A 27,959-nucleotide genomic window follows, 5' to 3' on the forward strand; every position below is an offset into this window, starting at 1 on the left:
CATATACTGTACTTAAAGTATTATTAGACAATAAAATCAATAGTGAAATAAAAGTAACACGTGAATGTGTGAATTATATTACATAAGGAACGTGGTAAAAAAATATCTTATAAAAGATCATATTATAAAAACTAACAGTGAGTTATTTACACTGTAAAAAAAAAAAAAAATCCTTAAGATGTAATATTCCTACAGTCCATCCAGGGAGTGTGTGATCATCACAGTCGGTAATATGAGTAACTCTACGTAGTCTTCGTAGGCTGCGTCTCAAAACCTTTGGAGCTGCCTACACAGACAGCATCTTTGAAAATTACAGACGCACAAATATGCTGTCTGTAAAGTCAGCGCACTAGGTTTCGAGACAGCCCCTGTGTCCATATTAATGTCCTCACGATCATATTGGAGCTGCGCTGATCCGAGCTGAGAAACACACACTCATTACCGACACGGTTGCAGTGATCAGCCCGCTGCTATGCTCTTCCACCGTCTCCCGTAGATGTCACGGGCTGGCATACGTGGAAACACCGCTCACTCCCGTTTATGAGAGCAGTTGCAGCACGGAATGACATGAAACGAGCACCGCTATTCACCGGAGCTAACTTTTTCCACACTAACGTTACTGTTTTTTTCTCTCCCGATCGGCTAGTTTTCTAGCTGCTCGAGCTAACCGTACAGCGGGCTCGGGCTCGGGCTGTTTTAATGTAATTATCCACACGACTTCACCATCGTGCTCAAGGATCTTTCGGCTCATGAGGCATCGACGAACACAATCTCCTCGTCTTAAAAACTGGGTTTTGAGGCCGACTCCACTAAAATGAAGAAACAGTTCAATCGGATGAGACAGCTCGCCAGTCAAACAGTTGGCAGGCGAGTACAGATTTAAAGTTTTTATTTGTTTTTTTCCTCTCACGAATGGGCACGGGCAGCTCTGTCATGGGTTGGTGTGTTGTTATGTTATGTTGTCAAGGCGGTTGTTGCCTAAAACAAATCTCTTCGATTTACCGCTTAGAATAATAGCAGTTAGCTTAAGAGTAAACTTTCTTCGTTGTTTTACATTATATTTAAATTACGTAATTTTGTTTGATTACAAACTCAACTTTTTGCTACTTTTGATTTGACTGTTACACTGTTAGACTTGTTGCGCCCTCGTTACTATGTAATACTAAATCTGAAAGGGAAATGGTTTAAGATAAGCTATCTGATAAACTGCTGAAGATTAGAGATGTCTGATTTGTGAATTATTGAATCGGATCTTTGCAACGAGTCAGTGGGATCTGTTCAAAAACTAGTATGAACAATTCGTTAATGAATCGACTGAACTATTCGTTCATGATTCAGTGTGAATAATTTAACAGTCAGTGTAACAGCAAGTAATTAGTTAAATGCCATGATAAAACTTTTTTTATCGTTTACGTTGTATACAAACATTGTGCAGTTCTTTGACCACATATTATTATTTTAGATAGATTTATTTTTACATAATTACTTTAGAGCAGCAATAATGACTGTTAGTATGAATCATTACGGCCTTATATTGCTGTGTCTGTAAAATAAAGTTTCTGATTAACTACTTGGGGCCAGTTGCATAAACATAGCCACTTTTTTAAAGACTAATGACTAGTTTGACCAACTAGCCCAAGATAGACTTTTAAGACTATTTTAAGCAGTTAACGCAATCTGCACCTGACGATTAGGCAAGTCTAATTCGTGAATGAATCATTTTTTGGAGTCGGGTCTTTAAAATGAGTTGGTCAGATCTTTTCGAACAATAATTCGTTTGAACTATTTGTTCATGAATCGACTGAATGATTCACTCCTGAATCAGTCTGAGTTGTTCTCAGTTCTCAAACTCATTCTCATTATATTTGTTTTAACAGACTCAGTCATGACTGAAACAAACAGAACATTAAATTACAAGAAAACACGTGTATTAGTAAAATTAGAAAATTAAATAAGCAATATGTGACAACATGTTGTTTTATTGGTACACTTCAGTATATGTTCCGGATGTCAGAAATCAGAACGTAATATAGCCGCTGAATCGTTTTTTGAACTGGTTCTAAGAACAAAATTATGATAAGTCTGCCTTTCATCACGATCACATTCCTTCTTCATAGGTGCCTCGATAACATCCTGGATCTATTTGAAAATATAGTTCTCAGATGTTATGTGCGCTTCTTGTATTTTCTAATGTTTGTTGGTCCGCCAGCGTGTCCTTTGAGCTCATATTTTGTGTCGTACATTGAAATGGCATGTGCATGGTCATCACTTCTGACTCCTCTGACTGTTGATAAAGCCTCAAACTGCATTCTTGATTCTGCACAAGCTGTGTGAGGGTAAATGGGCTTGTTAATTCTCAACATGCAGGGAACAGGTCTCTCAGGGAGGTGTTAAAGCTGTTAATGCAGTTTTTTTCCCTTCCTCACATCAAACTATATTTTGTTCACTTTAAGCCTTTTAAGTAGATCTAATACAGAGTTTAAATTAAGTTTGTATCAATCGTACTAACTTTACTGAACAGGCCACTTGACTAAATTAACTGTAACATTTATAGCAGATAATTACTTTCTTGCTTGAATATATGGTATCAGAGATGACATGCCTTTCACTTTAGTTTTCTAACCAATCATAGCACATTTACAAGGAGCGATGCACCTGCCTATCAGCTGTGCTCATTGAACTAGTGGTTAACCTGACCTTTAGCATCCATGTCTGCAGCCTCATTCCCTTTAAACATGTGCAATTTGATCAGCCACCAGAGACATTTGCCTAGCCCAATGACAATGAGAATTGCCAGTAGCTAACAGTTTACTAGTGTTCACACTGAACCAAACTGGGGCAAGGTCATCCCTGTTCAGTTTAAAAGAAGATAACTGAGGTGATTTATAATTTTGTTGCAAAGTTTGGAATACCAGGAACTTTACAGCCCCCTCAATCTTTCTAGGCCTCCGAAAATTACTGTCTGCTATAAAGGGGGAGGCACGTCCAGCACCACTAGACAGCCCAGACAGTGTATTTTCACAACATGTGAGGTGTCAAATTATACCTCTAAATGAAGATCTACATAGTAATGGACTTACAAAGCATCATTAGGTTTTAAAGTAATTTAATTTCAAATTTCAAGTGTCAGGTGTAGTGAATGAATAAATCAATAAAAAAAAAAATTTACTTGGGGAAAAAAAGGGATCTAGAAAAATGCATCACTGTTTCCACAAATATATTAAGTAGTTTTAACATTGATAATAATAAAAAATATGTTTCTTGAGCACTAAATGAGCATTAGAATGATTATCTAAATGATTATGCAACATTGAAGATTGAGGCTGTTGAAAATTCAGCTTCGCTTTCGCTGGGATAAAAACAAAAAAAAACATTTTAAAATGTATTAAAAATAGAGAACAGTCATTTTAAATGGCAATAATATTTTTCAGAACAATGTATTTTTAAAGGGGTAATTTTTTTAAAAATGTTTTCCTTTGTCTTTGGAGTGTTATAATCTGTTCGTGTATATATAAAATAAGTAAAGTTACAAAGACTAAAGTCTCAAATCCAAAGAGATATTGTTTATAAAGTTAAGACTCATCCACACCTTCTTGAAACGCTTCATTTAACCCCCCCCCCCCCCCAAATCTAAGTCACTGTGGGAAGATTTACATAACACCACCAAGTGTTTACGCAAAGAAAGAAGGCATTACTTTTATTCTCGCTAGTATTGTTGCCGCCGCTGCCATGTCATGGAGATTATGTCCATTTCGTCGTTGTTAACTGATAATCTTCGCAAATTTACGTTCATTATCAGTGTGGAATTGCACAGGAATTTACCGCTGATTAGATAACCGCCTTTACTGGCGAGATATGCATTAATTATTGGCCGATATTTTTCGTGCACCCCTATTTTCAGCCAATCCCAATGCACTGGATAGCTGGCCTATCAGATCACACCGCACTGTTCAGAATGATGTGCTTTGTAAAATTCTAAGCATTTCAGAAAGGCTGGGCAGAGAGGAGTAATAACAATGTACGGCATGTGGAAAATAATGTGTTTTGTGAACCTTAAACCACATAAAAAGCACATTGCATTAACCCAAATACTGTTATTTTTAGCATCGTTGTATTACCCCTTTAATTAAATAAATGAAACCTGCTTTAAAACCCCCAAACATCTGAATCATAGTGTAACACAAATTTTTGACTGCAGGTTGAAATGTATTTTTTTTATTTGTTTTATTTGACCTTTGTTTCTCATTAACAATTTTATAAACACAGAGTCATTTGCTCAATAAAATGAAAACATCAAAGCCATCCGTTGACTATTATGTGGATAAAAGAGATTCGGCTGGAATTCTCATCTCTTCCTGAATTTATTTTACGAACCATAAATCACTTCAGTGTGATGCAGAAAGCAGACTTGAAGCGGTTGAGGGTCGGTCGGACGCAGGGCTCAGCTGGTCCCATGGTTCCTGTGATTGTGAGGAGGCAGTACACTGTGTTCGGCATGCAACCACTCAAAGGAAATCTCTCCTTATTCTTTTTTTTAAATAGGAAGTCGTACTGAGGAAGTTTCATTTCTATGAATGAAATCAAAGAATCATCTCTGAGGCAGATCCAGCGATGATCTGGGGTTCAAACCGTGTGACCAGATTCTACCGCCGATCTAAATGGCACACTTGTGCATAACACCATCTCAAGCCACATTAGTGCCACGTTACCTCACAATTTATCAGAAGACTAGAACCACCTGTCAGTTCGCTGATGATGCAGATCTATTGTCAGCTCAGGCTTTTCACTGGCCTCGTGTGCTGTGTTTGTTTCAGCAAAGAGGAAAAACAAGATTGTAGTAATTTTAAGTAAAAGCATGGCTGTTTTAAGCCATTACAGAAATCAGCAGTTTTTGTGGTTGCTATGTGCTCTTAATCCGCTTCTTTATCAGATACTGTTGATATCAGTGTGTAATGCTCTGCTCAAACCATGAATGGACAGTATGCTTCAGGCCATACACTTGACACTTCACTGAATATAATGTACAGATAAGGCTAATTTAAGATAAATGTAAAGTGTTATTTAGTAGTTGCTGTCAGGCGAAAATTCAGCTTTGATTTCATTCAATTCAGTTTTATATTTTATAATAGAACAGTAGTTATTTAAAATTGTTTTATAGTGTTATTGTTTTTTTTCTTTTTTTTGGTGAGGTGTACCATTTTACTGTATTTTTGATCAGTTTGTTAGTTTGACAGTGTCTGGAGAAAGCTCTGGAAACCATTTATTTTCAGTTCTTCTTTACATCTGACATCAAGAGCTTGATTCAGACACCCTTCCACGATGTTTGGAGTTCAATCTGGATTGGTTTCAGTCTTGTAGGCCCTTTTTCTTGTCCTCCTGTGTTAATTGAAAGCAGCTGTTCTCTACTGTCACGAGGTTACAACCGTGGAGTTTTGGCAGGAGGAGGAACTGGGGCTGAGATTTGTGGGTAACATGGCAGACTAAAGGAAGACATGCAACAGTACAGAATCAGAGTCTCAAGCTTTGACAGATGATTTTTCAGTTATTCAGACTGTGTATTCTGCTTTAAACACATTAGTCAAGCTTCATTAGAAGTTAATGGCGATCGTGTCTGCTTGATTGCTCCTCAATAATTACAATGGCACTAATTGTTTTATTGCCTTTTTGATAACAAAAAGAAAACACAAGGTCTTAAAACTACCATAATTAACTTTCAAGCCAGCTTTGGTCAGTAAATATATAATAATAAATATTAAGCATCATTAAGCATCCTTTTACATCAGGAGATTTGTGGTTAAAATACATAAAATGAAATTAAATAACCATAAAAAGAGATACAACTCATTAGCCTTGGGCGTGAGCATTCATTACTGTAACCATTAAGTTTTAACTAATTCCATTTGAAAATAAAAAATGCTGTTATTTTGAATTTAGCCTTTATTAAAGAATCTTGAAAAAGGGTATGATCGTTTCCAAAAAATATTAAGCAACAACTGTTTTTACCATTAAAAATTATATGAAATGTTGCATCAATTCAGCTTATTAGAGACATTTTTAAAGGATAAATTGACCCCGAAGACAGTAATGGCTGCTGGAAACTGGAATAAATTATAACTATATTGAAATAAAATACAAATATTTTAAATTGTAAGAATATCTCACAATATTACATTTGATGAGTATAAGAGACTTCTTTCAAAAACATTAAAAACACCAAAATGCTTAAATGTGGTTACTTACAAAGTTAATTAAAAGGATTTTAGAGCATTATTTTTACATTCAAGTTTAATGTAAATTACTGACTTCCAAGTCACTGGCAGAATAAGGTCATACATGCTGTTTTCCTCTTGGAGAACAATAGGATTTTATGAATGTACAGTGGAACTAATATTCTATGTTATGCCGGGCAAGCTTACAGTATTGTATAATGTATGACGTCCTCCATGCTTTCGAATGTTACGGTTGCCACAACAAAAGGTGCAGACACAGGGACAGGCCCACTTCCACACACACAGGAAACATTTCAACAATGTTTTATTGCCAGACCTGCGTTATGCTGGTTTTTGTTGTTGATGTGAACTTGTAGGGTCATAAATATATATATCTAAATATATATAAATATCTACCTGTTCTCCCTGCAAAGGTCACTATATTTGATTGAACATAGTAAAATCCTTTCCGATCTTTACAGTAGCAAACACTTCAATAAAAGTTCATTAGTGAAGACGATTTTTAGGTAAGGTCACACAACCTGTCTCTGAGTCATTATTCTGGAACAGTAGTGTTATAGACGTTTGTTTGTGTGTGTGTGTGTGTGTGTAACCTGTGTGAACTGAGCTGGTGTTGTCCTCTCACGTTCTCTGTCTCAGATAGACAGGACATAATCTGTGCCATGGTCAAAGCCCTCTGTTAGTTTACTATTAATAGGGCCTTAACTATTTGTTCACAAGGCTGACAGTGGACTGCTAAAATTCCCTGGGAAAGTAAATGCCGGTGACTCCTGTTTCGAACAGCTGGTTTCATTAGACAGACTGTCAGCTGCTGGCTAGTCCTAGACTTGATCATTACTAGAGTCTACAGTTTAATTTATAAACATCAATGCTCTAGAGTGCGATCTAATTTCTCAATGGTGCGACTAAAAATAATCTGAGGTTGCATTGGTGCGACCAGCCGTTCGAGGGGGAAAAAAGTCTCAGTCTGAAATCTGAAAATCTCAGTGACGCATCAACAGAAACTAGAGCCCTGCATTTCAGCCAGAGCCCGATGGGCCCCGACTTTCTTACGCCCCTCGAGCTGGGCTTCGGGCCAATTTTCACTGGCTTGCCACATAGCACCGGCAAAAGAAATTACCATAAATGTGACAGGGGGAAATAGTGAGGAGATATTTGAACTATTTACTAAAAAACTAGTGTTTTCTGAGTCTGTGTCGCAACGATGAAGTTGCTGAGCCTGGCTCATCATCTCCTCATTAGACGCGCCTTTAAAGAGAAGAGCATTTTTACGGATTATGATTATAATGAAAGAGTTTTTGTTTTATTTTGTTAAGTAGACATTTAAAGCTTTCTATAGATATATTTATCACGTCTGTGAGGCATGTTTTTACTGAGTTTCCGTAAATTTTTGTACTCCTGTTAAAGACGACATGGCAGAAAGCGCAACGTTTTGTTGATATTGTGAGGGCACACAAATAAAAGACCCTTTGCAGTTACGAATGATGTATTACTCTTAGCTTTATGAGCAAAAAGGGCGGCGTATCCACTGAAAAAAAATGCAAGTGATCATGCTGGCGTCGCCATGTCCTGAGGCGTCTCCGCATAAACTATTGGATACAGCACACATTTACCTGGGTCTAGCGTTTAAACATTTTTATATGCTTGAACTGTTTTATATCTAGTTTTTATTTTAGGCAATTCGTGATGATTTGAGAAGGCTAAATTGATCAAACATATGCTCACTGTCTGCCACTGGCAGCTTGGTCGTTACTTAAAAAAAAAAAAACAACTAAAACTTATATTTAACACACAAAAAAATGCTCAATGTTTTTCTAAATTAACTTAATAAAATCGAAATGAAATATAATCACGTTGCTATTAACATACAAAACTGAACTATTTTAATAAAAATAAAATGTGGGTTCACCTAACTTTTTCTTAGGCGCACCAGTGCAACCAGTGCAAAAAGTTAGTCTAGAGCCCTGAATATTATTTCGTACTATAGGCTGCACAATTATTCAGAATAAAACTGAATTTGCTACATGACTATTACAATAAATATGTTATACTGTATGTTTTTCATGGTGAAGCATGGCACAGTGTACTTTTACACGCAAGCAGCTCATGAACCAGTGTTTTTAGTAGCGCCTTCCAAACAAATTACTGGTAAATTACCGTTAAGAGATCGTGTGAACAGGACCTTTTCAAAAATATGGTAAATTAGTTTTGGTAATTTGCTGGTATCAGAAGTTATAACATTATCAGTAAATTATGGGTAATGGCCTCAGTGTAAATGCGGAACGAGATTACTGATATGAAACTGGACGCGCTGCCGTAAGATGTCTACTCTGAGCCAATCATAACATTCTGATACTGATGATGGATTTACCAAAGTCAAAGAAATGTCTGAAGTGGTCTGATATGATGTCTCTATAATGCATAAATGTGAATGTTTGACACAAAAATGAGAACATCAACAGAAACACTGACCACGTATACTCCTCCATGTTTACAAACACAACACCGGGAAGCACCGCCGTTGAGAGGTCATTTCTGGTTAATGATGTGACCGAATTTACCGGTATTTTGAAACTGATGTGTGAATGGTGTTTTACTGGTAAAAAGATGGAACGTTGTTGTCTGTGTAAACAGCATATTTGTGTATTTACCGGTGAAGTCATTACGGTAATTTTACAGGAATTAACTAGTATTACTGTTTCAAAATGTATATGGGTTTAATTTCTAATGATCTATTGTCTTCTTTTACAGAGCGGAGAAAACCGAGGTCCTTAGTGATGACCTGTTACAGGTGACTGCTTTTTATTTCCATCTCTGCCTGCAGTGAAGCCCTTCTATTCTCTGTCTGTAATCTATTTTACATTACATCAGTTGGTGGGGAACTAGTGAGTCACAGGGTAGAGAAAGGTGTAGTCACTGATGTCAAGCAAATACATTCCATTCAATTTATTTTAGTCACATTAGAGAATGTTCTCTTCTAGAAAAGTGCTAAAACGACCTCCTCGAAACGCAGGGACTTGATTCCATGAAATAGAAAGTCATTATCTGAACTTCCACCAATATTGTGTTCGTGACAGCTTGTTTATTCCTCTTGGCCGGCTGTGTCTAAAATTATCTCAATGAGATGTTGGGACACATCAAGCGAGAATTATGCTGACATCCCCCTGTGGCACTCAGAGGGGCTTGGTTTTTATTCTGGGTTCTGTGTGGTGCTCAAGGATGATCACAGCGGTATCCCATCACCCCGTTCTCAGCTGTCTGGACACCCATGTAACCTCAGGGCTGCTATGCTCATGCCACTCACAGATACATTCAGGGGACACTTCTTAAGCGTCTAGAATAGTGGCATCCTCCCATTTTGAATTGCATCCAGTTTTCCTTGTCCGGACAGGACGTTCCTGTGCCTTTCGTTTTGCCAGTGACTATTCAGTATTATAGTGGTGTTTCCCCAGTTTCTGAACATCGCATGATCTGTTCCATTACAAAAAAAAAAAAAACTATAGCTCATTGTTTCTGCATGTTTAGTCTGTCGATGGCTTGCCAGTTTTTAGTCTGTGATGGCAACAGGCAAACATTTAAAGACCTCTCACACCAGATAATCCAAACAACTTCCCTCGAACAGGATCTCCCTCAGCAGAAAAGCACAGACAATAACAGTCAGTGATTCCCCTTGTTCCCATGCCGGGTGGCGGGCCTCTGTGCGTTCATGCCGGAGACACCCGAGCGGAATGTACGCTTGACCCAGCTGCTTTGGGACGGCTGTGAGGGAATGTCATGACGTAAAGGAGGCAGAGAAGTGTGAGGAGGTGGTTATCTCCTCTCCCAGCCTGTGGAATTCCTGATCTGGGCTGTTTTTGGAACACGAGTCAGTTTTTTTTTTTTCGGATCTCTTTTCTCCTCCTCAGTGTTTGTTCAGTCATTCCGCTCTCACAGTTCTGAAGTGACATTCTTTTCATGGTTGTTTTTAGGGCTGACATGTGTTCGAGCAGGCCCGTCCTGCACACATCAAAAAGCTGACTTGTCTGTCATGACGGTATTTACAAAGTCTTAGACAGTAGATCTCTGTTCCAACAAAACAATACAAGATTACATCCTATATTTTTTTCTAAGCATATTGCTGCTGGTAAAATAAGAGGCCTAACTAATAAATGAGAAGTTAAATGTCAATCAAAAATAAATAAAAATGAATACAGTAGAGCTTAATTTAGCAGTTTGCTAGGTCCTCTACAGTTAGATATAATGAATGTGATTTATCAGATTATAAACGTTGGAAATGTTGCCAAATACATTTGTATTTGTCACAAAATCCACTTGTATCCACTGCATTTAGTTTAATTCTATATAATGGAATATAATGGTTTCCATTTTTGTTTTCATTTTTAATAAATCGTATAATAATTATACAAGTATAAATGGTTGTATTTGTGAATGATAAATTCCAGATAAAGAACTACATTTCCAGTCAGTCTTAAAAAGAAATCCACCTATTAGAAAATTATGATAAGCAAATCAGTACAAAATCCATCTCACTCTACATCTCACACTACAATCAAACTAGTGTGTGTGTGTGTGTGTGTGTGTGTATATACCTCTTATTGTGGCCGGGGGCTTTATTCTTAAATAAAGGCGGGTGGAAAATTTGTGCAGCAGAGCCAGATAACGTGTGTGTGTGTGTGTGTGTGTGTATATATATATAAATGTACTTTTTAGTTAACAGGATGAAGTAGAACAAGAGAGTCTGGTCTGCATCTGTATTCTCTATTTATGGCATCCCTTTGCTGAGTTCATGCATTTAAATCTTAGGCATCCCAACAGGGCAGATGAGTCATACTTGTCGTCTTTATGTAAAGTAATATATCTTTTTCATGCCTCCCCAGGGAGTGGTGTGATAAATCTTGTTTGACCTTACCCCACACTCAACACTATAAAAACTTTTATTCCTTTCTGACAGCAACACCTGCTAATTGACATTGATGTCTATTCTAAAGTTAAGATGGAATGGTGAATTTCTGAAATCTGTTTCATATCACAGAAGCTTCCCAGAAGATATTGCATAACACGCCTTAGGCACTTTTTTACAGGCTGTTTTCTTTCAACACGATGCATACAGGTTTTATATTGAGTGGTAGCCACAGCTCAGTATGGATTGTGGGTTTTTATTGATGTTTTGTTTTACTCCGCACAGATTGAGCGGCGTATGGAGTTGGTGCGAGTCATTTCGCACAACACGCACAAAAGAATGGTCATGTGTTTGCAGGGGCAGATAGGCACTGATGCTGAGAAGAGACATGTAAGGACATAACAGTGCTTACGACTTATGACTTGAATTTGCATATAATGTTTCACATGAAAAAACTCCCTGGTTTTCTGGCACAGAAAAAGCTTCCACTGACATCGCTGTCTCAGGCCATGCAGGATGGCGGAAACCAGTTGGGGGAGGAGTCTCTGATTGGGTAATTGGATGACGTTAACATTTAAATCGATTTTAATCAATTACCGCTTAAACGTGGCTCTTTATTTTTTTGATTGGTTATGGATTAGTTCATTGTATTGTTTAAATGAGGCACAAAAAAGCACAGTGTATAAAAGCACTCATGTCATGCTTTTAATAAAAAACAGTATAAACTTTGTTCAGTAAGATTTTTGTAAGGAAATTAAGGTCACACTTTATTTTAAGATTCCATTATCGCTATTAACAAACCATTAACTATGACTTATGCTTCAATAAACTCATAATTTGCTGCTTATTAATAGTAAGGCAGTTGTTAAATTTAGATATTAGGATTAGGGATGCAGAATATGGTCATGCAGATTTATATGTGCTTTATAAGTATGTTAATATATTAATAACAGGCATGCTAAGAAGCAATTAGTTAATAGTGAAAATTGGTCTCTATACTAAGGGGTTAATTAAATAATTTTGAGTTTAAATAAATTGGTCGAAAGTAAGAGTGAATATATTTATAGATAATATGTATCGCGATTTCCACAAAAATATTGAACAGCACAACTGTTTTCGGCATTAATAAGAAATGTTTCTTGAGGATCAAATCAGCATATTGATTTCTGAAGGATCATGTGACACTGAGCAATGAAATAATGGCTGCTGAAAAATTATCTTTGCCATCACAGGAATAAATTACATCCTCAAAACATTTTTTTATGTAATAGTTTTTCCAAGTATTGCTGTTTTTATTGTATTTTCTTTATCTTGAGTCCCCAAATTTTTGAACAGTCATTTATATTCAGTATCTTCTTTGCAGGAAAATGATGGAGATGTGCGGAGATGCAGAGAACAAACTGGCCTCTGAACTAATGCAGCATGAGATGAACATTGAAAAGGAAATCTTAAACCCCCTCAATCAGCTAGCAGAGGTACAGACGAACATAAAAGCATATGCATGCTCCTTTCCCTAATTTAACATTTAGATTAGCTTCATTTTAATATCAGCCACACATAATATGACAAAAATGATTGGTGTAGGCCAGAATGTTAATAACAAAGCTTACGTAATCTTATTGTTTTTTCAGGTGGACATTCCTAACATCCTGAAACAGAGGCGGCAGTTAGCCAAGCTGGTTCTGGACTATGACTCTGCCCGAGCAAGGTTAGGTTTCTGTCACGCATCAGGTTTCTCTATATCATGTTTTACCTAGTTCATAACTGAAACGGTCTCTTTACAGGTGGTTGCAGGCGACCAAGTCCATAATCTCAGGAACAAACACACAAGCACTGACAGCCAAAGCAGACTCACTTAAAGAAGAAGTCGATGAAGCTATGAACAAAATGGAGCTGTGTAAGGTACTGATGTGCAACATGCCTAAACATGCCTTAACATGCCTTAACCTTATGAGTTGCTTAGTTATGAATTTTACAGCAACATATTGCAGCGGCATGTAAGAACGATAGCATCATACACCTCATTGGCTTGGCTGATGGATATCAGTTAGATGACATGAAATGTGTTTTGTTGTGATGTTTATCTGCTTACCCCCAGGGCATCCAAGGTGTTTCTTCAGTAGAACACAAAACAAGATTTTTAACTCAAGCCGTTGAAGTGTATCAGTCTTGTAATGTAAGTGGTTGAGAATCATGGCTAAAGCATACAAAAAAAAAATAAAAAAAAAAATACACAAAACCAAATTTAACCCTTCTGCTTGTGACGATACATTGATGTGTAAAGACACAAAATGATCGGTCTGTGCAAGAAACTGAACAGTATTTATATTGCTTTTTACCTCTGGTTCACACAATGTCTAAACTGTTAGAATCTCATGAGCGCGTTCACAGCAGTAGGCGCATGAGGCGTTGTCGTCGTCTTGTTTTATGGCGGATGCAGACTTATAAGTGCATTACTGCCACCTATCTCTCAAGTCGACCATTGACATTCCGCCATAAAGCAAGAAGAAGAAGAAGACGCCTCATGCACCTGCTGCTGATAACGCGCTCAGGAGGACATGCTCAGGAGAGTTCTAACAGTTCGGACATTGCGTGAATCAGATGTAAAAGATCAAATATAGATGCTATTCAGTTTCTTGCACAGAACGACTATTTGTTTCTTTACACGTCAATGTATTGTCACGGGCCGCAGGGTTTAATTTGGTTTTGTTTGTGTGTTTTCTTTTAGTTTTATTGTATGTTTTAGCCGTGCTTCCCATCCACTTACATTAGAAGACAGACAGACTGCAACGGCTTGAGTTAAAAATCTTGTTTTTGTTCTGCTGACGAAACAAAGACACCTACATGTTGGATGCCCTGGGGGTAAACAGATAAACATCAAATTTTCATTTTTGGGTGAACTATCCCTTTAACTGATTTGCTGAGGTAAGGTAAGTGGGTGTTAGTTACAGGAGGATTATAGCTAGAATCTTCAGCCAAGCATTTTGAAACTCAATCTAGAATTTTTAGAAAGGGTGTGCAGTTTCAGATTTCTAAAAGGAGCGTACAATACCGTAAGTCTGCAGTCAGGAAGAATTTGCACTAAATTTTATCTCAAATGAATGCATTTTTATTTATTTTTTTTCTATTCATCAAAGTATCCTAAAAAGTATCAGGGTTTCCAGAAAAATAGTAAGCTGTGATGATAATAACAATAAACATTTTGAGCTTTGCCATCACAGGGAATAAGCTATTTTATAAGATATTAAAATAGAACAGAGTTTAAATAATATTTCACAGTTTTAACTTTTTTACTATATTTTTCATCAAACCCCAAACTGTATTTTTACCAGCCAAAACCTCTGAATGTGTTAGTGTAGGTGAGTTTATTGTATACTTTAAATGAATATCCTTTTCAGTTTATATTTGAAATTTTCTGAAGTCCGTTTAATTAAAATTGTTGCTCTTAGTCTACAATGCTTTTCTTGTTTAAATAATAAAATATGATATTTCTAATCACTAGGCAATCTCAAATAAAACTAGACATCAGTCTGCTTAATTCAACGTTCATCTATCCTGTGGCAAAACCATTGAGCCGCTAGTCAGCCATATGGTGGCTGATTTATGATGCAGCGGTTGTTATAACTGCAGTAATCTGATGTGTAATCAATGTCGTAATTACAGACAATTTTTTTCCTTTCTGACTGAATAGTCATTTTTGGTAAATGCAGACATGAAATAAGGTCTCAAACCTGCGTCACCACTTGAACAATTAAGGCTCAGCATGTGCATTCCTGCTCGTCATGGGTTTGATTGCCAGGGAACACATTACTGATAAAATGTATAGCAAAGAGTATAAGTCAATTTAGATAAAAGCATCTACCGAATGCATAATGTAATGTATCAAGAGAATGTGGCTAACTGCTGTGCTTGTTTCCTGTAATATCCAGTTTCTCTGTCTGTACAGCCAGAACAAAACCAATAGTTTCAATCATGTTTTTTTCCTTTTCTTCCAGGATCAACTTTCAGCAGACATGTACAATTTCTTCTCAAAGGAGGCAGACTATGCGCGCCACTATGTAATGGTAAGGAGCTTTTTTGTTCAGTAACTCAGTTGCTGTGTTTATTCCTGTTCAGTTCCATGTTTGTAATGGCCATTGTTCATCCTGCTGTGTGTCTCTCCTTCCTCAATGTCTGCTCTGTTCTCAGTTATTAGAGGCACAAGCGGATTATCATCGAAAATCTCTCACCTTGCTTGAGAGCGTCCTGCCAACCATTCAAGCTCAACAAGGTGACGACTCAGTTTCTTATTGCTGTGTATCTGAAATAAGTACCAATGAAACATAATAGCCTCTAGTGACTAACAAGCATCCTTAAAACTACATATTTTGAAGATGAATGTCTAGTTGATTGATTGGTCTTAAAGGGATAGTTCACTGAAAACAGATCTTTTTCAGAAAGTTTCTTCTGTGGAACATAAAACAAATTACTTGGAAAAATGTTTTGACTGTGTTTATCCATACAATGAAAGTCAATGGCGTTCATTATATTAAAAGGGTCATATAATGTTGCTAAAAAGAACATTTATTTTGTGTATTTGGTGTAATGATTATAATAAATGTTTATGCGGTTTAAGTTTCAAAAAACACTATTTTGCATTATGCATTATTTTCCACATAGTGTACATTATTGTTTCTCCTCTATGCCCCACCTTTCTGAAACGTGACATTTTTTAACAAAACTCACCGTTCTGAAAAGCAAAGTGTGCTCTGATTTGGACAGCTATCCAGTGCGTTGTGATTTGGCCGAATACCTCAAGCGTGTGACGGAAGTTTTACGCCCCTTACTACAGTATACTGTGATGCTGTGTGTCCCGGAGTGCTGAGGCAAAAACATTAAAACCCATTATAAACGAAAAATTTGTTGCATCTGTTGGGGACATAATTACGGATTATAATGACACTAAAACACCAGCGGTTCTCAATTCCAGTCCTCACGCCCCCCAGGTCTGCATATTTTGCATATCTCTTTTTGTTAACACAACTGATTCAGATAATCAGCTTGTTAGAAGTGAGCTCAGTGCATGAACTGTGTTCCTATTGACATGGTCCCTACACTGTTTTCATTGCTCCCTACTGCCTGAGCAGGGAAATCTGTTGACGTTTACCTCACTTTAGAACATAAATTCATGGATTTGTGTGACATCGTATACCTTTGTAAATAAATACTATTTAAATTCACATCTCGCAAACTTCAATGCACTTTGAATTAAACGTATACATTCACTTTTAACTGGAATCATGGCTGAATTTCCTGTGATGTCCACTTCACAGGGCACTTTTGTTCAAATAGAACAAACGCCTGAAGCGACAAGAGAAACATACGAAATGTGTTCTGAAACAGTGTTGTAAATGCAAATTAACCGCTGATTTGTAGTTGCGTCCTCTTTTGGAAGGCCAAACAAAGTAGTTTTGCTTTTACAAGGAATCGCACAGTGTCTCCAGAACATGGTGCTGGTGGCGACAGTGAGAATAAACGTAATGCCATCTTTCTTTGCGTGAACATTTAGGCGGTGTTATGCAAATCTTCCCACATTGTGAGGTAGAGATGTGGGGGCGTGTTTGAATGAGCTGTTTTAGGAGGGCGTTTTTTTTTTTACTCTTAAATCTTATAAAGATTATCTCTTTGGTTTTGAGACTTTAGTCTTTGCAACTTTACAGAGCTTCTTTATGCACCAAGAGCTTGTAACACTCCAAAGAGAAAGGAAAAATTGAAATTGCATCATTTGACCACTTTAATCCCAATGTGCGAATATATTCTTTTATGTTCAGCTGACAAAAGTCCTACAGGCGTAGAATGACATGAAGGTCAGTAAGTAATGACACAACTTTCATTTTTTTTGGTCAACTATGCCTTTAAGGCAACCTTATATAATTATTCTGGTTTTAGATGAAGACGAAGATTTTTTTTTTTTTTTTTAGACTAGTTAAATCACTGGTAAAAATATACAAAAATAAAAAACTTAAAAACAAACTACATAAACTATCAGCCAGATTAGTCCGCTACAGTAGCTGGTTTTTGATTGAGTGCTGCACCATTGTGACCATCCCTAGTGACTAATGTAGATGTATCAAATGAAAATGAAGTGAATTTAGCCTGATGGTGTGTTTCAGTGATTTTCTGTGCAGTCCTCAGAGGCTCATAAATGTTTTCATTCTCGTTTGTGCCTGGAAATCTAGCGCTTGAGTGCTATAAATGGTTGTTTTGATGTTTTCCTGCGAGCACACGTGAGGCAGACAGACTTGGTGTCCCAGCATGTGGGCCATGAGTAATATTTCTCAGATCTCACCCACCTGCCTTTTTCAGAAACAGTAATATGGAAAAAGACAGCTTGAAGGGGGCTAGTGCTTACAGTATTTTGTCTTGATGAATCACAGATGAACACTCCTTCTGTAATTCACATCTTTTATTTTAAGAGTGTGATGCTTTCAGTTGATGCTGCTAGTAAACATTTACTATTATTTTTTCTTTTCAATAAAGCTATTTTTGTTTTCCTGATAGATTCGTGGACTGAGAAGCCAGCGTTTGGAACGGCTCTGGACGAGCACCTGAAGCGCAGTAGCAGAGAGATCGCGCTGCCTATAGAGGCCTGCATCATGATGCTGCTGGAGACTGGAATGAAAGAGGAGGTACGGCGAGACAACTACAGTGTTTAAACAATACATCAGTCATGCACATCAAATACCGTATTGTTGATCTGCCACAGTAATCTTTTCCAATCCGTTCAAGACAGAACGACAAATGTTTCCAATTATCGAACCACAATACAAGTATTGTTCATCCTTTAACTGTGTCCACATTGTACCGACACATCTTTGAAACTGCTCCTACAGCTATCCGACAAAACAAAACATTTAAAGTGTTAGAGAATGAATTTGGGTCTTGGTTTTCACTCTGAATCCTTCTTTAAATTCATCGTTCTCCAGGGTCTTTTCAGAATAGCTGCAGGAGCCTCCAAGCTGAAGAAGCTGAAGGCAGCTCTGGATTGCTCCACTTCACAGCTGGAGGAGTTTTACTCCGACCCGCATGCCGTTGCTGGTAAGTCCTTGTTTTGTTGAGTGTATCAGTCATTTGTCATTCACACTTAATGAATGTTAATTTAAAACCACATCCTCCTGATTTAAGGGGCATTAAAGTCATATCTCAGAGAGCTGCCTGAACCTTTGATGACGCACCAGTTGTATGATGAATGGATACAGGCATCTAAGTAAGCCATCTTGCAGTACTTTACAGAAAAGGTTTTTTAAATAAATCTTGTAGTGTTTATGATGTTAATTACTTGACTTTTATTTTGTCAAGTGTCCCTGATCCAGACAAACGGTTACAAGCTTTGTGGGTTACCTGTGATCAGTTACCAAAAAACAACAAGGCAAACTTCAGGTGAGTTTCAACTGCATTTTAATGTGAAGTGTAATCAGTTTGTGCAGAGTTCTGGGGCTCCATGTGTGAGATTGAAAACGTATACGTGTATGCAGTAGGGGTGTCCCCAACTAAGGATTTTCATAGTCGAATCGGAATTTTCGAATCTTGCCGATATTCGACTGATAGTGAAATCATATGTTTGGGGGAGGGGCAAAATACATTAACAAGCGTCAAGTCAGACATTCAACAGCCATAATTACTGATGTTAACACACAGGGAAAATGTGTAATGAACACCTTGCAGATATAAACGGGGTAAATAATGTTTTATGTTTTGATGAACAGATAACTAACACTTAACGTCGGCGAAACCATAAGAATTAACAATTTTATTTTATTTATTTTTTCAATAGTGCCCTCATTTTAACTTTAGCCTAAAATGTTAGTAATTAATGTTCTGCATTTCTGTTTTGAGCTGCGCGCACTGAAGATGACCAGTAGAGTAACGCATTTAATAGAAGGTTTTTAATCAATGGGATTCAACTCATAATTTCATATAGAATACGCTTCCTTATTTATACAACATAACGTTAATATTAAGACTTATAGGCTATTTGCAAAAAGTCCCCGAGTGGGGCTCGAAAGTTTGGGCACCCTTTGCAGAATCTGTGAAAATGCGAGTAATTTTCAAAAAATAAAAGAGATCATACTAAATGCATGTTATATTTTATTTAGTACTGTCCTGAGTAAGATATTGTACATAAAATATATTAACATTTAGTCCACAAGACAAAAAAAATGCTGAAATTATTAAAATAACCCCACTCAAAAGTTTGGGTACCCTTGGTTCTTAGTACTATGTGTGGTCACCTGATGATCCTCGACTGTCTGGATCTGACTGACTGTTTTGTGATGGTTGTGCATGAGTCCCTTGTTTTTTCTGAACTGTTAAACTGAGCAGCGTTCTTCAGAAAAATCTTTAAGGTCCTGCAGATTCTTCAGTTTTCCAGCATCTTTACATATTTGAACCCTTTCCAGCAGTGACTTTATGATTTTGAGATACATGTTATCACACTGAGGACATTTTAGGGACTCGAACACAACTATTTAAAAAGATTCAAACATTCACTGATGCTCCAGAAGGAAACAAGATGTACGTACAATATCTTACTCAGGACAGCACTAAATAAAAAATAACATGCATTTTGTTATTTTGTATGAATTTTGTATGAATAGATTTTGTATGAATAGATATCACCGTAGTACTACAATGAAGCACTTGACTCAAAATCAAATGCATTTTATATCAGGTAAATAATCCTCGATATATATATATATATATATATATATATATATATATATATATATATATATATATATATATATATATATACCTGCTGAAATGTTTTGAAATCACTTGTACCCTACCTGTTCGAAAAAAATCCAGTCTCTACCCCAAAAATCCCTGCTGCCAAGATGCTCCTCATGTCGGTCACTGATTATGGAAAGTGAAACATAAATCTATAGGGGTGGTTGGATTTATTCACGCACTTTAAAATATTAATTTGAAGCTTCTCTCTTTTCAGATTATTACAGCTTTATCATAATAGGCTGTATATTAACTTATTGGGAGAAAACCGATAGTTCTATGTGAAGACATTTGAGCTCTCCCATATAGTCAAAATGGCATAATCAATAACACCCGCGAATATTCGACTGTTAGATTGTCGAATCAGGCTCCTCGAATCGAAGCATCGATTTGTCGACTATTCGGGTTCACCCCTAGTATGCAGAGAGGTTTCAGACGTATTGAAATTTTATTGTCAATCATCTGCATGTTATTCATGTGCGGACCCATGATCCTTCCCAGTTTAACTGTATTAAAAACATAGAGAAATAATAAATAATGGTAAATAAAATGATACAAATATATCTTGAATATAATCATGTTACTTATCCTGTAAATGTGGGGGTTTTTTTTTCTCGTTTTAAGAATAACCTCATCTAATGCAAATTTTCTTATTTTCTTCTAATTTGTAGTAAAAAAAAAAAATTCTGAAATCAGTGGATTGCTGAAACAACTTGTTTATACGTCAGCACTATGACTACAGTAAAAAACAGTTCAAGATGGTGATTTCAAAATATTGTTTCTCAATTGCTATCTTCTCATTTAGACTATTGTTTCTGTTTTACAGATACCTTGTTAAGTTCCTTGCTAAGCTTGCACAGGAAAGTGACGTTAACAAGATGACCCCCAGCAACATTGCAATTGTCCTTGGACCCAATCTATTGTGGGCCAAAACCGAGGGGTCAGAATATTTTTTGCAATATCCAGCAAACACGTTAACACATTTAATTGTGCCTTTTTAAAACTCTCCTCTCTTTACCTTCAGGAGCCTAGCAGAAATGGCTGCTGCAACCTCTGTACATGTAGTTACTATAATCGAACCCATCATTCAGCATGCAGATTGGTTTTTCCCTGAGGGTAGGGGCCATAAAGCTTTAAATATATAGTATTTACCAGTGAAAAAAGTGTTACTGTCAGTTTTAGGATTAACCTGTTTCTTGTTATTCCTTCAGATGTGGATTTTAATGTATCCGGCATGTTTTCTATGCCTGCGCCCCTGCCGAACAACGTCAACCACCTGACCTCACCAGATTATGACTCGGGCACTATAGAGAGGAAGAGACCTGGCAGCATGGTGGGCCCAGATGGTGAATTGCCCCGGAGAGACAGGTAAAACTTAACGCAAAATCTCAATTAACAGTTTGATTCCCTGAATCAATCACACTAGTTAGTTCCTCTTGCTTCACAAAGATCTGCAATTAAGTTGATTTAGAATGCAGTTTAATAGATCGATTCACTTTAATTGAGCAATTAAAATAGTGGATCAGATTACACCCGCCATGTGTCCATTCTACTGATAAAGCTCTTGCTTTTCCCTCTTAACCCTGCAATGTGTGTGGTGTAAGTGGGATTTCTACCAATGCAGATTACCCTCTTGGTTTCTGTAGCGTCGCTCTCCTGGGAACTTATTAGCACTAGTGGTGTTTCTGCTGTCTCTTCTTTCTGTAGCTCTGCTAATAAATTAATGGACCACAATCCTCGTAGAGGCAATACTGTGCCTAGAAAGCAGCACGCTTCGCCTGCCTTCCAGCCCCCGCTGCCCCCGGTGGAGGCTGCAGGTAGTGCAGGGGGTCAGCCCGTGGTTGATCTCTTGCTCCAGCAGCCTGCACAGGTGGGCCTGGGCTTAGAGAGCTGTCAGCCCGGGCTGGCGCTGGGGATGGCCGCCCTGGCAGCAGCACAGCAGCTTCTAGCTCAGCATACTGAGGAGATCAGGTAAGACTCCTGCATGTTCCGGACCGTGCCGGATCAGTGCAATGCATGAATGAATCCGCCCTGCATGCACATGGAATAGCTGTGGAGGGAAAACGGATCTTTCAACTTCTTTTTTCCAGTGGTTTACATTGTTCTATTATTAAATTAGTTTTTACTGATATTGCTTTTCAGCAACAGATGGCAAGTAGGTATGTTTGATAAATGTATTTTGTGAGTGAGTGACCCATACTCAGAATTCATGCTCTGCATTTAACCCATCCAAAGTGCGCACACACAGTAGTGAACACACACACACTGTGAACACACACCTGGAGCAGTGGGCAGCCATTAATGCTGTGGTGCCCGGGGAGCAGTTGGGGGTTCGGTGCCTTGCTCAAGGGCACTTAAGTCGTGGTATTGCCGGCCTGAGATTCGAGCCCAGAACCCTAGGGTTAGGAGTCAAACTCTCCAACCACTAGGCCACGACTTCCCCTTAAAGAGAGTAGTATTTGACTGCTCATGCTCCTCCTCCATTTAAAACAAAACCGCTTTTATTGGCTTACACTGAAAGGGAAAATGTGTCAAATCAGCTTGTCATACACTCTAATATGTGGACATTTGTGTCCTATCATCTTCTAAGATATTAGAAGGCTGTGATAATACAAAGTGGAGAAAAATACATACAAATGATTTAACAAAAAAAAGTAAAGAAATGAAAGAAAAGATTATCGTTTATCTTCGGAACACGGTTTAAGATATTTTAGATTTAGTCCAAGAGCTCTCAGTCCCTCCATTGAAACTGTGTGTACGGTCTACTGTCCATGTCCAGAAAGGTAATAAATCATCTTCAAAGTAGTCCATGTGACATCAGAGGGTCAGTTAGAATTTTTTGAAGCATCGAATATACAGTTTGGTCCAAAAATAGCAAAAACGACTTTATTCAGCATTGTCTTCTCTTCCGTGTCTGTGTGAGAGAGTTCAAAACAAAGCAGTTTGTGATATCCGGTTCGCGAACAAATCATTCGATGTAACCGGATCTGTTTGAACCAGTTCACCAAATCGAACTGAAACGTTTTAAACGGTTTGCATCTCTAATACGCATTAATCCACAAATGACTTAAGCCATTAACTTTTTTAATGTGGCTGACACTCCCTCTGAGTTCAAACAAACCAATATCCCGGAGTAATTCATTTACTCAAACAGTAAACTCAATGAACTGCTGTGAAGAGAGAACTGAAGATGAACACAGAGCCGAGCCAGATAATGAACAACAGACTGATTTGTTCACGAGTGAAGAACCGTTTCTGTCATATGCGTCCGATTCGAGAACCGAGGAGCTGATAATACTGTGCATGTGTGATTCGGCATGAAGCAGACTAACACACTGAGCATCTGGACCGAACTGATTCTTTTGGTGATGTATTCTGAACAGATTCTGGGCTTGTGTTATGAGCGCGGGTAAACCGAAGGCTTGAATCAAGGGCAATCATCGCAAATGACGCTATTACGTAGAGCGCAAAAGAACCGGTAAACCGTTTTCTTCAACCGGTTTATTGAATTGAACTGTCCGAAAGAACTACTGGTGATCCGAAAACCAATGCAACCAGTTCCTGACCTCGTGAACGAGTCAGTCTATTGTTCCCTATCTGGCTCGGTGTTCATCTTCAGTTCTCTCTTCACAGCAGTTCATTGAGTTTACTGTTTGAGTAAATGAATTACTCCGGGATATTGGTTTGTTTGAACTCAGAGGGAGTGTCAGCCACATTAAAAAAGTTAATGGCTTAAGTCATTTGTGGATTAATGCGTATTAGAGATGCAAACCGTTTAAACCGATTCAGTTCGATTTGGTGAACTGGTTCAAACAGATCCGGTTACTTTGAATGATTTGTTCGCGAACCGGATATCACAAACTGCTGTTTTGAACTCTCTCACAACAGACACGGAAGAGAAGACAATCATGAATAAAGTCGTCGTTTTTGCTATTTTTGGACCAAACTGTATATTCGATGCTTCAAAAAATTCTAACTGACCCTCTGATGTCACATGGACTACTTTGATGATGTTTTTCTTACCTTTCTGGACATGGACAGTATACCGTACACACAGTTTCAATGGAGGGAATGAGCGCTCTTTGACTAAATCTAAAATATCTTAAACTGTGTTCAGAAGATAAATGGAGGTCTTACGGGTTTGGACTAACATGAGGGTAAGTTATTAATTACATAATTTTGCTATCTGGGTGAACTAACCGTTTAATATTAAAATATTCTACCACAATAAGGCTTACATTTGTATTTGTGGAGTTTGCATGTTGCAGAATGTCAAATGAATATTATTTAATAAATATTACAGATTTCTATTTTTTCTTCTGTTTGCGTCACAGTCCAAAGTCGCGAGACTCTGCGTCCACTCCTCCAGCTCAGAGAAATGGCACTGGAGGATCAGGACAGCTGAGTGTGGGGACCCCTGTGGCTGGATCTACAGGACCCAGTCCTCACATGGCACGCAGAGGTCAGTAGACTTACCTCAGAAGTTAAGTAAATGACAAAAATCATTGACACTGTCTACACTAGATACATTGCAGTTCAACATGAAACAAGTCTCCGACAGTAAACTGATCACCCATTCTATTTCTAATGTTCTTTTGAAACAAAGTATGACTGGATTTGCGGTGTGTAATGCAACAATGGTCACGTCCGGTGTAGACCGGTGTTGTACGAGAACAGCTCAGAAAACCAGACAGAGCTTGTTTTAAATTCTCTTTTTATTTATAGGTACCAAGAAGCCGGCCCCTGCTCCTCCTAAACCAGCCAACCCTCCACCAGGCCAACCAGCCAATCAGTCAGTACAGCATTCCCTCGGCCCCTCCCCTAGACCGCTTTCTAGTAACTCTCCGACCAATCTGAGCCCCACACAACCACAGGCTCAAACCAACACGACCCCACGTCGCCACTCCAGCAACCAGCCTCCTATTCAGGCACCCAATCACCCGCCCCCGCAGCCTCCCACGCAGGCCACGCCCCCTCCCCAGCCCAGCGGAGAAGAGCCCTCCCCTCCCAGCACTCCCACACCACCGAGCACCCCTCCGCCCACAGCAGTGTTTCACGACAGTCCCACTGCTCCCCCAGTGTTCCAGTCAGGATCGCTTCCTCGGCCGAGGCCTGTGCCTAAACCACGAAACAGACCTACTGTTCCCCCTCCGCCCCAGCCTCCAGCCACAGGAAGTGACAGCAATGGAATTTGCAGTGCTGCTTTCAAAACAATGGGTGAAGCTCTTTTATTTCCGTCACTCTACGCTTCTGTTTAACTTGCCATATTGTTTGCGTTTCTACGAGTTGCATAAGGTTTCGGGGCACATGAAGACTGTGTCTGAAAGCTGAATAGAATTTCATAGATGTTGCTACATCATAAAAAAAAGTGGATTCATTTGTAATACCACTGCTTGGTGAAATACTAACCACAGATGCACTGAGAGCAGGATGCGTTTATTCAAACAAAGTTTCATAACAAAATGAGTTCACATTTATCTCGCTACTATTTTAGAATTGCATTTAATGATCAACATTTTATAATTGAGCTTCCTTGCTCTGAATATTGAATACTGTGTCAGTACTAGAGTACTTTTCTACTTAGTTTTTTTTCTTATCTACGATGTCAACCAATAAGTGCAACCTGAAGGATTTTACCCAAAATAGTACCCCAAATTAATACACTGCTATAACTTATTTAACCTTTGACACTATATTAATAGTATTACTTAATTCTGCCATTTATGATAAAGTGAGATATGTTGCAGATATCCTTGACGTGCAGCATTATAGAGAAAGCAGGGATGCAAGCTTGTCACTTTTTGACAAGAAACGCCAGTTTGAATGTAACAAGATTTTGAAATGAAGACAGTATGGATATTAGCACTGTGATTTTAGTTTTTCTGTAAAATGTTATAAAGATCAAATACTATACAATTGTATTTTACAGCACGGTAGTATTATTAATATAGTAAGAGTTCTTTATTGGTTTGTTATAATTTAATAATAAAGTATTATTTATTTATTCATTTATTATCATTATTATTATAGCCCTGGAATAGGTCCCATAAAAAAAAAAAAAAAACATTCAAAAGCAAACTGTATAGTATGTAGAGTGAGTTTTCCCTTAAATCCTTATTCTAAAATAAACTAAATCCTCATTTTAAAGCCAATCCATGAGCTTTTGAATGTACTGTTATACGCAAAAGACAGAAAAAAATTGTATAACACTTTATTAATATTTTGTATTCGGATGCACAAAGTCAATAAATATACTCTAATAAATTTAAGCACTGCATGTGCTTAACACACTTATTAGACCTCCTGCTGAATTTGTCAAAAATTTGTTTAAAATTCAAAATGTTATTGTCATTTATTAGGCAATTAAATAATTTGCATTCACACATCACCAAAAAACATATTTTGCATGACTGCCTTTGGCCTTGATAATAATATCTTGCATTCTTGCTGTAATTGTTTTTATGTACTTTTCCACAGTTTCTGCTGTTGTTGACTGTAATTAGGTATCTGAATAAAACATGTATAAAGTGCTTTACTATTTATTTTCTAAACGGCAAATTCAAAAATTCACGGATAACAACCATTACAGAAACATAAAAAATGATTTTGCTCATCATTGGGTGGTGCTGGTCTAATAAATGAAAGCGCTGTTAAACTTAATTTTGTATTTTGATTATTAACAATCATTAGTCAGCATGGTCTGAATCCCTAATCTTGTCTCTTACAGATTCGGGGATGACATTTAAACCACTGGCTCGAGCTCTTGTTCCTGATATCGCCATTGAGAAGCCCGTTGCCCACCTCAAGGACACTGACCTTGACACAGAGAGCACCGTCCTGTAAAAACGGCCTTGTCCCACCAAACACTCGCTCCCTTAACCAAAGGTTTGCTAAAGGGCTGCTCTTCTCACCATTACCAAAGTGTTTATCATCTTGGCTGTATTCCTCGAATACCCTACGCTTAAGACACTCAACAATCCCAGTGGCACCAGGAAAACAGGCGCCCCGAGATATTGCATGTTTATTTAAACATGCCTTTCATTGCGATGGCAGCAAAAATGAACACTGTACGGTGATAGGGTGAATTTGGTGAACGAGGTACGTGGAGGTGAGTCTTAAGTGGCCTTAGCTAAACAAAGCAATTACTCAATTTAGAAAAGATTGAAAGCTGTGGCTTTATGTGTAGCTTGTGACTGCAGGTCTCCAGTCAGCTAATACAGTACAAATACATTACATTCCTTTTTTTTTTTTTTGCAAGCCTTAATTTTGGTTATAGGTATGCAAATGTCAAATGATTGGTTTCCTGCCTTTGACAGCTGATGATTTCTTATTGTGAGGGCATTAAAATGACTGGACCTAACATATGTGGGAGAGCACTGCTCGGCTATGTGTAAAAGTAATCCTGATTGGATCATATGTGAAAAAGGCCATTTGTTATTGGACTCTCAATATGATTGCTAAAATTAGAAATAGTGTTTAGCTGTCAGTTTATGTAATGAGAAAAAAGGTCAAAATATGTGCTTTAGTGATATTCTGGTATGGAAACTTTGTTATGGCTTTGTTTGTATGTTTATCAGGCCTTGACAAGGATAGCTTTGTATTTCCCTCCTTTTACCCCTGATATGGTACCAAAGTGGGGAATAAAGTGCCACGCGGATGTTAGTCTTACTGTATAATAGCTAAGAGCAGACATAATTGCTTACATTTATCCCTCTTTGTCTCATTTCCATAAACTCTCATTAAAAATCCGAACATTTGGAATATGATTCTCGTGTGAGGGGGGAAAATGTAGGCGATCATGCTCAGTTAGCTTTTCTTTATACATTTTCCTTGCCTTTACCATGCTGCCTTAAGTACACTTACAAGAGCTATTTTACCAAGGTTTGGAAAGTAAACTGACTTCACACTTATGAAACGAAAAGTTGACGGTGCATTTGAAGTTCAGAAGCTTCATGTCAGAAGACTACATCTTTATTGAATTTGGAATAAGGCAAAAAATGCTTTGTATTACTGCTTCGAAGTGAAATAAAAAAAAGTGAAACAAGAACTGGTGTTTCAAC

General features: G+C 37.8%; 1 protein-coding gene across 2 annotated transcripts; it reads left to right on the forward strand.

Annotated features, from left to right (window-relative positions):
* Positions 1-359: 359 nt before the first annotated feature.
* On the forward strand, positions 360-27,946 carry LOC127969140 (rho GTPase-activating protein 17). Of its 2 annotated transcripts, XM_052570854.1 has the most exons (20): positions 360-867; positions 8,982-9,021; positions 11,416-11,520; positions 11,607-11,683; positions 12,494-12,605; positions 12,762-12,838; positions 12,915-13,032; positions 15,126-15,194; positions 15,319-15,400; positions 17,671-17,798; positions 18,096-18,207; positions 18,295-18,376; positions 18,469-18,549; positions 20,726-20,839; positions 20,924-21,015; positions 21,111-21,267; positions 21,607-21,870; positions 24,234-24,361; positions 24,625-25,116; positions 26,627-27,946. In XM_052570854.1, exons 1-20 carry the CDS (start codon positions 815-817, stop codon positions 26,740-26,742), a joined length of 2,499 nt encoding a protein of 832 aa, XP_052426814.1. In that variant the 5' UTR covers positions 360-814; the 3' UTR covers positions 26,743-27,946. The 2 variants fall into 2 exon arrangements, with proteins under 2 accessions (XP_052426814.1, XP_052426815.1); XM_052570855.1 differs by lacking the exon at positions 21,607-21,870 and having other exon boundaries at positions 364-867.
* The last annotated feature ends 13 nt before the right edge of the window (positions 27,947-27,959 follow it).

Source organism: Carassius gibelio, chromosome B12 (genome assembly GCF_023724105.1).
Source record: "Carassius gibelio isolate Cgi1373 ecotype wild population from Czech Republic chromosome B12, carGib1.2-hapl.c, whole genome shotgun sequence".
Lineage (NCBI taxonomy): Eukaryota > Metazoa > Chordata > Actinopteri > Cypriniformes > Cyprinidae > Carassius > Carassius gibelio.